This window comes from Ctenopharyngodon idella, chromosome 18 (assembly GCF_019924925.1).
Source record: "Ctenopharyngodon idella isolate HZGC_01 chromosome 18, HZGC01, whole genome shotgun sequence".
Taxonomy (NCBI): Eukaryota; Metazoa; Chordata; class Actinopteri; order Cypriniformes; family Xenocyprididae; genus Ctenopharyngodon; species Ctenopharyngodon idella.
In genome coordinates this window covers 18,797,137-18,806,655 of record NC_067237.1, presented here as the reverse complement: position 1 = coordinate 18,806,655, position 9,519 = coordinate 18,797,137, and the positions used below count along the sequence as shown (strand labels likewise).

Below are 9,519 nucleotides of genomic sequence, written 5' to 3'. Positions count from 1 at the left end.
ACTTAGAAATGAAAGGTCATCTGCTGCCTTAAAAATGTGAGTGAACTCAACTAAACATAAGTTAACTCAACTTTAAGATAACCTTTGTTTCAACTCAAAAATAGTCAATGGATTACTTTTAAAAACTTATGAACTTGAGTTTATTAGTAATCCATGTCTTGACTATTTGTAAATTATTATATTATATTAAGACTATTAATATAAGACTATTATATTTACTGACTGCAGTGAGTAAATGTTGTGCCAAAGATAAAACATGCACTTTATCGACCACTTTTAATTTAATTAACGAAAAATAAATTCAAAAGAACTGATTAAAATCGAGCAGACATGGAAAATTATTGTGACTATTAAATGGATTATGATATTACACTGACATAATGATTTTTGTACAGCATATCCCTTAGTAAAATTAACAAATTTTTTTTTTTTAGTAAAAGTGTAGTAACCATGTTTTTTTGACGGATTGATTAACATTTGTATAACCACAGTTAAATACCATGGTTAAACTATGGTTAGTGTAGCCAAAAAACGGTTAGTGTATATTAACCATGTTTTTTAATTTTATTTTTGTTTTTATTTTTTTTTGTATAGGGATAGTTTTTATAGCTCTCAACAAAAACAAGGCAGTACCGTGTGTCTTTATTTGAACAAGGTTGTTTTATTTGCTTATTATTCAGTGTTTCAATCTCTTGCATTCAATGAATGATATTTATTTCTAAGCGCAAACATACAGTGTATTGTAAAATAATGGTTTATTTAAACCTGATAGTGACATAAATAACATTAAGCTACAGTTAAACATAACGCATTTTTGACGTAGCATAGGCAAATATGCAAAAACCGTGTCGTTTCTAAATATTGTCCGTTAAAACCATGTAACACTTAAAAATATCTTGTGGAAGTAATAGTAAACGTACCTATTCTTGACCGCGAGCGCGCTGTCTCTTTCTGTGGGTGAGGGAATCCCTTACACGTCATATTGCTTAGATACCGAAAACAAAAACACTGCTTTTGGCCCATATATGGGCACCTACGTCAGCGGAACACCAGTAAGAGGAGGAGCCAGGACTCCCTACTTTACAATGCGTTCTCAGGCTTCATTCACAAGAAGAAGCGCTGCTGCCGAAACACCGAACACTTTCTACTCCCGTTTGTAATAAACACATTCCGGATTATTTTTTTATGGATTTATAAATGCACATTTCACGCATTTCACGGATTGTACCACGGCCTGGGAAGTGTTATCCAAGGAGAGATTGGAATTTAGAAGTTTCCTCCAGCAGGGAACTGGATTGATGTCTTAATGCAACTATTTTGGAAAGAGACTAAGGGCATCTTGACGAAGACTCAAAGTAAAACTTGTTACGGTAGGTGACTTTAATATAAACACATATTGAAATATAATGCGCCTGGTTTTCTTTTTTATACTGCATTACGGTTTACAAAAGCGAATAATTGATGCCCTGACAATACGCTTCAGTGTGACTTGTGTTGGGTGACAGGTGACATCCCGTTTTCGCCGGGCACAGTAGGTGTTTCGGTTTCTCTCGGCTCCACCGGGGAGATGTATCAGGGGTTCCCCGGAGACCCCGACACCGGCTCCCGTGGAAGCTCATCTCCTTCTCTTGAATCTCAGTACCTGTCGTCCGTGGAATCCTTCGGGAGTCCGCCCACCACCAGCGCACCGCAAGTAAGTAAACGCATTTAAACATCGCGTTTGTCCGTACAAAGTATTGTTTTAACAAACAGCTGCGAGATTTGCTCGCTCGTTTCTGAGCGACGCTGCTAAGGGTGTGCATTTGCATTCTTTTGAGTGTGTTTAGATGACGGAATAGAATACTGACAAGTCAGCATGCGCGCGGAATCAGGCCGGTGGCAACGTGGTAGGTTTACAGCACGCCGCGAAACAGATGACAGAGCTGTGGAACTCTCCGACGCTCGCACAAGAAGCTCCGCCTCGCGCTCAGTGCTACTGCTCTCGCTTCTCAGACTTCGACGTGACGTCAATGCGTTCTATTTTGGAGTGTTACGTTGTGTTGCTAAGGGGAACACCGGGGGTGTGACGGGGGCGGAGGAACAGAGACGGGAGGGGCGACTCTAGGTCGGTGATTGGCTGCGGCGTACTGCGTACGCTTTGGGTAACACGCTTTAATATGAATATTAATGAAACATGGACTCGCACTGGCATCAGTGGGCTTGTTTTTCTAAAAAAAGAGAGGAAGAAAGCGTGTACTAATATAGCTCTGTCTCCTAAATATGTTTTATTGGTTGTGCACAGATAATTTTATTAAATGAGAAAATATTCGCGAAGTTTGTGCCTAGTTGTATTTAAACACATCTTTGTCATTTTAGTGAAAATTATTTATTTTAATGAAACAGAATGCTATGATAAAGCTCAGATTTTCATATGTTTGTTCATTGTTTGTTTGTATTTTCATAATGTTTAGTCTGTTATCTTTACATGAAGGCACTGGAAATTTAGCTTTACAGCCAGTGTTATTTTCATACAGTTAATATTTTGACTTAGACTTCATTTTTATATTTTCTGTTTCCACTTTAATTTGAAAGTTTTAGTAATTTTGCAGATTTTTCATATTTTTAACAAATATGTCTATATAGCCTATAGTTTTTATTAATTTTATTAGTTGTAGCTTAGTTTATTTCATTTTATTTATTAGCATTTCAAGTTAAACTAAACGAAAATGAGAAAGTGTTGCCTTAGTTGAAATAAAATAAGATTATGTTTATGCTATTTTAGTTCAGTTTATTTCAATTTTTAGTTAATAATAATCCTGTTGAAAGCAAGTTGGTGAGGCCCATAGTTTTATACTGCTTATGTTTTTCGGATTCCAGGAGTGTGTATCTGCCACTGGCGGGGTAGGGGTGGGTGGAGGGTCAACCGGCACCGGGGCAGGGGTGGACATGCCCAGCTCATTTGTACCCACAGTGACGGCCATCACCACCAGCCAGGATCTGCAGTGGATGGTGCAGCCCACTCTCATCTCCTCCGTGGCACCAGGGCAAAGCGCCTCGGGCTCCAGCACCATGACGCAGCCTGTTGCCCTGGATCCTTACGACCTGCCAGGCCCAAGCTTTTCATCCCCTGGAAGCTTCACCCCACCAAGCTCTGATACTCCTGGCCCAGTGCGACAATCTCGGAGCCGCCGTCGTGCACGGGATGAAACGGTGAGTGGGGGGACCATGACGGCATGGTTAGTCATTTGATTCGAAAAATCTAAAACAATCTTCAACACACAAGGTTTAATAAGATACTAAATGTGTTCTGTTCCCAGCTGACCCCTGAGGAGGAGGAGAAGAGACGTGTGAGACGAGAGAGAAATAAACTGGCCGCCGCTAAGTGTAGGAACCGACGGCGTGAGCTCACAGACAGGTTACAGTCGGTGAGCGATGCTGTACTCGCATATAATTACACATCCACAATATTTTATTCATGATAACAGATGAATGCAAAGGCTTCATAATTACTGGATTCATTACATGCCAATCCGCTTTTTACAATGATAGTTTGTAAATGATAAACTAAAAAAATGCTGGGTTAAAAACAACCCAAGTTGGGTTGAAAATGGACAAACCCAGCATTTGGGTTGTTTTAACCCAGCGGTTGGGTTAAATGTTTAACTATTGTTTAAAAATTACTTAAAATTAACCCAAAGTATGTTGGAAATTAACATTTATTAATAAGTTTAATGAATAATAATTAAACAATAAACATTTATTAAATTGCTTATTAACAAAGGCATTTCACTCGGCAAGTCATTTCAAGTCATGCACCTCTTGGGCATGCAAGTGCAGCTCCTATCTCTTTGAATGGGATAACATCAAATTCTCCAAAACTGTTCGCCAAACTTTTGATTAAATTTCATATTTGAAATCACCAATGAAATCTCACAACAACTGTCTCATAAATTTTGTTTCTAAACGCTCAAATCATGACAAAAAAACGGCATTTTTCAGGCTTTTTCAGGCACATCTCTAAGCACGTGTTTGACTGTTTTAGTTTCTAACGGTCGCTGCAGTGACGTGATGACTTCACCAATCAGTGATTGGCCATATTGCGTGTTGCACTTTCTCCCATTCATAACAATACGAGTGCACCGTCTTTCTATATATAAAGTCTTTGTTATTACTAAGTGTTCACCTTTTGATTATTATTGTTGCCTCTAGTAATTATGTGTCTTATTTTTAATTTCCAACCTATTTTGGGTTAATTTTAAGCCAACCATATAGTAATTTTTAAACAATAGTTGAGTTAAATAAAACCCAATCGTTGAGTTTGTCCATTTTCAACCCAACTTGGGTTGTTTTTAACCCAGCATTTTTTAGAATGTACCAATGCACATCTGCATTGTAATTAGAAATGGCTAATTTGAGCAAATATTAAATAAACCCACTGTAATTATATTGTGTGAACAAAGTTTAGCAATTTCGCAATTAAGAAAATGACGTTTATTTGGTTGTTGCTCTCTAAAACTATAGCAACATGTATTTCTGAATTAGTTCTGAATGCTAAAGAGAAACCCTTGTTTTTGTCCTCATTTCATGTGATCATATAATCTCTGTCCCCTTGTGTCCTCCTCTTGTCTCTCCAACATAAGGAGACAGACATATTGGAGGAGGAGAAGGCCGAGCTAGAGGCCGAAATATCCGAGCTGCAAAAGGAGAAGGAGCGTCTTGAGTTCGTCCTGGTCGCCCACCAACCTGGCTGCAAAATTCCATACCAGGACCAGCCCCCCGCACCACTGCCGCTGCCGCAGCCGCTGCCGCAGACGTCCCCACAGGCGCCTTCCGTCTCCGTGGTGGGTTTGACTGTGAAGGAGGACTCTTTCTACCTGCCGCCCGCCTACTCGTCCCACCACCACCACCACCACCACGTCCCGGTTACACAGCCCACGCAGACACATCCGGCCCCAGCACAACAGCAGCAAGGGATGATGCAGGAGGTAGCCTTTTCTAGTTCTTTCTATGGGCAGGGCCAGCCGGCGCCGGACGGCCCGTGCCTTGTTGCCGACGGTGGCGGTAACCCTGACGCCGGCAGCTACATCCCCTCATACACATCTTCATTTGTGTTCACCTACCCAGAGGGAGCCTGCGGGGCCAGCGCTAACCAGCGAACCAGCAGCAGCGATCAGTCCTCTGATTCCCTGAACTCACCCTCGCTTCTTGCACTTTGAGAGCTCTGCATCTCTCTGCTTCTGCTTGCCTATCGACAGCACCACATACGTACATACAAATTCAGTTACGCCTCTGACATTGTATCGATCGTTTACATTTAAGCCCTGCGATTTAAGGCCCAGATGCGTTAGTGTCTGAGTGACTTCATCAGATGATGTAAGTGTATATTAATTCACAATGAATTCAGGCTTAATATCAAGATGAGTCAGTAGCCCACACACACACACTTAAATTGTCATAGACATTTAAATCCGTTTGACACATAACAATGCAAGCACATCAGCACACTCCCCCTTTTATCTTTCTCGCTCCAGCTTACATTGGTGTACCATCTCCCTCCTTCTCTCTCTATCCACGCCAGGTGCCTGCTGTGTATTTGTCTAAGCAAAAAAAAAAAGGGGGCACGGATCTGCTTTGTGGGTTTTGTTTCGTTTTTCTATTGTTTTGGCCTACCTTGCAACCCTTTCTTTCTCCATCCAGTTCATCCACACCTCTTCCGACGTCTTCCTATGACAAAAGGACATGACCACACACTCTCTACCTATCTATCTTTCTTTGTTTCTCCCTCCGTTGTCCATCTCCACATCTGTTTCTCCTCTCTCCTGTCTTTATGTACCTCGGGTTCTCTCTGAAGCCTTCGGCCCCTGAGAGTCCGTTGGACCCTGAAAGCCCATGGAACCTTGACTGAGTGCCAGCCCACACCCCAACACCTCAAATCCTCTCGCACGGACCGGCCAACAGTGAGCAGACATCTAAACGAACCAGCCACAGCGCGCAGATCAAATGCCATCTCAGATGCCACCGCACAGGCTAAAGGAACGGGACTCTTTATTCCTCCTCAGCGCTGAGGATTTGATTTCGGATGAGCGGAGGAAATACATCGCTAGACTTTGGCAAGGCCAGCGGAGGAGCTTTGGCAAGCTTTTGGAATCTGGAGGTATGAGATGAGAGTATTCGCATCTCCCGCTGGTCTTCTGAGAGCTTTCACACCCTGTTACGCCCTTTCCCCTTTCTTGAGGGGTATGTTTGCTTGTTTCATTCTGTGTTTCAAAGATAGTATTAACTCAAAAGTGGCTTATCTGATGATCCCATATGAGAGTGGGTTGAAGAGCATTATATAATGAGTGACCAAAAAAAAAAAAAAAAAATGGAGTAAAAAAAAGGACAACCTCTTGGTTTTGGATGAGTGGCCTCTGTGCTTCTTGACATAGTCCTTGAGTTGAGACCTCTAGGCTTTGATTGTGAATGGAAGCCACAGAGGACTACATGTCCAGTTGATTTCTTTCTTTAAGGGGGTTGTTGATGTTGGTTTTAAAATGGAAAAAGCACAAATGGCGGCTGCAGATGGAAGGAACACGTAACGGTGGCCTACCTAAAGGACGGGATGTGCTTTTGAATATGAACCGTTTACTTTCCTGTGAATGTTTTTTGATGTTTTGAGTTACTGATTTTTCATTATGCTTTTTTGCTCTTGATTGTGCCGTTGCTGCCAAATGGAAGAATTTTGTGGGGCTTTTAGCTGCTCCTTCTATCTGTTATTGTTGTCTTACTGCAGTTATCACAAATATTGTTATTATGGTTATTATTATTATTTCATAGTTATCTCATGTTGGCAACTAAAAAGGCATGTTGTGCACTATGAACCTTTTTATGTCTAAAACTATAAATATATATAAATATATATATTATGTATGCATATATATACATATTCAGTGTATATATATATACAATGATTGTAATGTAATATATGAATGTTCAGAAAATGTTATTTTTGTCAATGAAGACAGATAGGGAGAGCTTGATGCACTTGGTTTTGATTTAAACATAGATATTTTTCTAAAAGAACAAAAAATATATTATAATAAACAATAACAGCCCCGCTTTCCCTTATGATATGAGAAGCATTGTCACTGCCTTTCATTGGAAACGTGTAATATGTACGATGACTGTATTGAAACTGTGGTGCACATATATGTATCACAGGTTTGTGCTGTGCTTGATTTGCCAATGAGGTTGGTCCCACAGCCCTTGTTCATCAACCCCTGTGGACAAAACACACTGGACGCCAAAATATCTATAAATGCGTAAACAAATCAATAAATATGCTAAAGAAAAAAGAAGAAATGAATTGAGTGTTTCAATGTATTTTAGATGAGCATATGATATTCAGCTGTGTTGTCCAGTGTGTGCTGTCTGCCCTTTGACTGAGTGTGTGTGTGAGATAGTCAGGGCTTGATGGACATCTTTTAACCAGCCCTAATTAATTCATGTTATGGACATGATCAGAATTAGAGTTGTCATTTTTAAAATGTGACACTTTGAGCGCTGTTGAGCAGATTCGTAAACACCTCTGATTGGCCATTGTGTTCACATGCTCAACATATATGTCTGTGATTGGCTACAATGATCAACGCTTCAAAAACATGTTGTAAATAGACATCAAAGACGCTCTTACCGAGCGCTTACACAGATACACGCAGGCATCTATCAGCGGACAGCTCCCGCTTTCAAATTCAAATGCTCCCGTGCGTTGATCATTCACAGACATATATGTTGAGCATGTGAACACAATGGCCAATCAGAGGTGTTTACGAATCCACTCAACAGCGCTCAAAGCGTCGCATTTTTAAAATGTCAGTACCGACTTGGTATCGAAATCGGAATACAGATTGGAAGTATTTTTTAAAAACAGTCGAGGTCCATTGTTATTATTGACTTTGGCTTCTTTATCTGGAGTATTTTATGGGGTGGAAACAAGAATATTTGTACAGTTGTTTAAATCGAAATGCCTTTTCGTGCTACATTTATACACACAAGTGCACCATTGTCTTGTTGGTCGAATTTAGACCCAGAGTTTCAAATATAAGCAGAGAGAGCTCTTTCCAACAGAGCCATTTGATAAAAATTACGTTGAATTATGAATTATGATGTCTCAAAGAGTGACGTTATGAAGGCAGAGCTTTGATTTCACAAAGTGGGACATGATATGATATCAGAAAGCACATTGTCAAACAGCTCCATGTTTAACTTTTCTTCAAAAGACTTTATTGTGTGTCACAACAGTTTTATGTTGTTTGGATCTTTCAGCTGTTGGTGCTTTTGTTACTCCTACACCAAAACATATTGTTACTGTATCTTTACAAATATGATCTGACTCTGATATTATAGCAAAAGGAGATGTTGGTTAAATGATACAGTATCAGTGACTCTGTGGTCTTCCACTTTGCAGAAACTCCTTGTTTAGATTCAGCTGCACAATCGTGTTTTAGATCATCCTAGGTATTTTCAAACTCACAGTGCTTTGGTGCAATGCAATATTTCAGATACTCTAGGAAAACCATGTAGCAAATCAACTGAACTGTATGATAAAAGTCATTTCTGATGCTACAGTGTCACAGTGAAGATTTGAGACAAGTGGTTTTGTCTTTACAGTTTACCTTGTGTATCATTTACTCTGCTGAGACCTCAGTGATGGGAGGGTTATGCATTATGAGGATGTAAAACGTCAGTGCCATTTTGCGCTTAGTGGGCATTGATTGATTAGTGAACTGTTTCACTTTCTAATGCACATTTTAGGATTGCCTTCAGTATGAAAAGAGTGAAATCTAAGAGATCATAGTCTAACGTTACACAATTTAAAAGAAAGAGGGCTGACCTATTTCTCATACATCATTTTTTGAAGGGAAATGAAAGTTAGATGTAATAAGAATCATTACAAAACATTTCAAACTGAAGATAATATGGTGCTTTTTCAATACTGTTTGTCTTTGTATATTCTTGACAAAGAAAACGTGTCGTTGGAGATTTGAGGTTGTGAGTTTAGGACACTCAAGAGTGGTTTACAGAGTGTTTTCAGAGTTCTCATATTGAACAGCATATTTAATACATACTGAACAACCCTTGTGAATTATATAATCCGCCGTTCTACATTCTTTCCCTTTTCACCCTTTCTCCGTTATGCTATATTTCTAGCCCTTTAATGAATGGAGAAGGACATTTCATATTGTTAGACTGTGAAATCTTGGTGTACTGTCCTATCTTAATATCTTTGTATGACGTCCAATTTTTCTTGTAAAGGAAATGTCTACAAAATAAACATATTCACAAAGACTTCTATCTGTGCTTTTTAAAAACATATTATAATATTAATTTCTCACAGTATAAATTGAATCGTTATATACACAAATATATAGCTGCCTTTGGATGCCCATTTTTGGATGGGGTCACTCGCACGAGGATGTTTATATTTTGGGGTCTGTGGCATCTAAATACTGAAAACCCCTAGCTAAGACTCACAAACAAGGATATGATATTAAAGGGTTA

The 9,519-nt window shown here is 39.6% G+C and overlaps 1 protein-coding gene across 4 annotated transcripts; it reads left to right on the top strand.

The window, feature by feature from the left end:
* The first annotated feature begins 1,102 nt into the window (after window positions 1-1,102).
* Window positions 1,103-9,306, top strand: fosb (FBJ murine osteosarcoma viral oncogene homolog B). 4 transcript variants are annotated; one of them, XM_051870477.1, is made up of 6 exons: window positions 1,103-1,370; window positions 1,506-1,693; window positions 2,857-3,189; window positions 3,297-3,404; window positions 4,620-4,964; window positions 5,831-9,306. In XM_051870477.1, the coding sequence occupies exons 1-6, from the start codon at window positions 1,307-1,309 to the stop codon at window positions 5,882-5,884; spliced, it is 1,092 nt and encodes a 363-aa protein (XP_051726437.1). In that variant the 5' UTR covers window positions 1,103-1,306; the 3' UTR covers window positions 5,885-9,306. The 4 variants fall into 4 exon arrangements, with proteins under 4 accessions (XP_051726437.1, XP_051726436.1, XP_051726433.1 ...); XM_051870476.1 differs by having other exon boundaries at window positions 5,104-9,306; XM_051870473.1 differs by having other exon boundaries at window positions 4,620-9,306.
* Window positions 9,307-9,519: the final 213 nt, after the last annotated feature.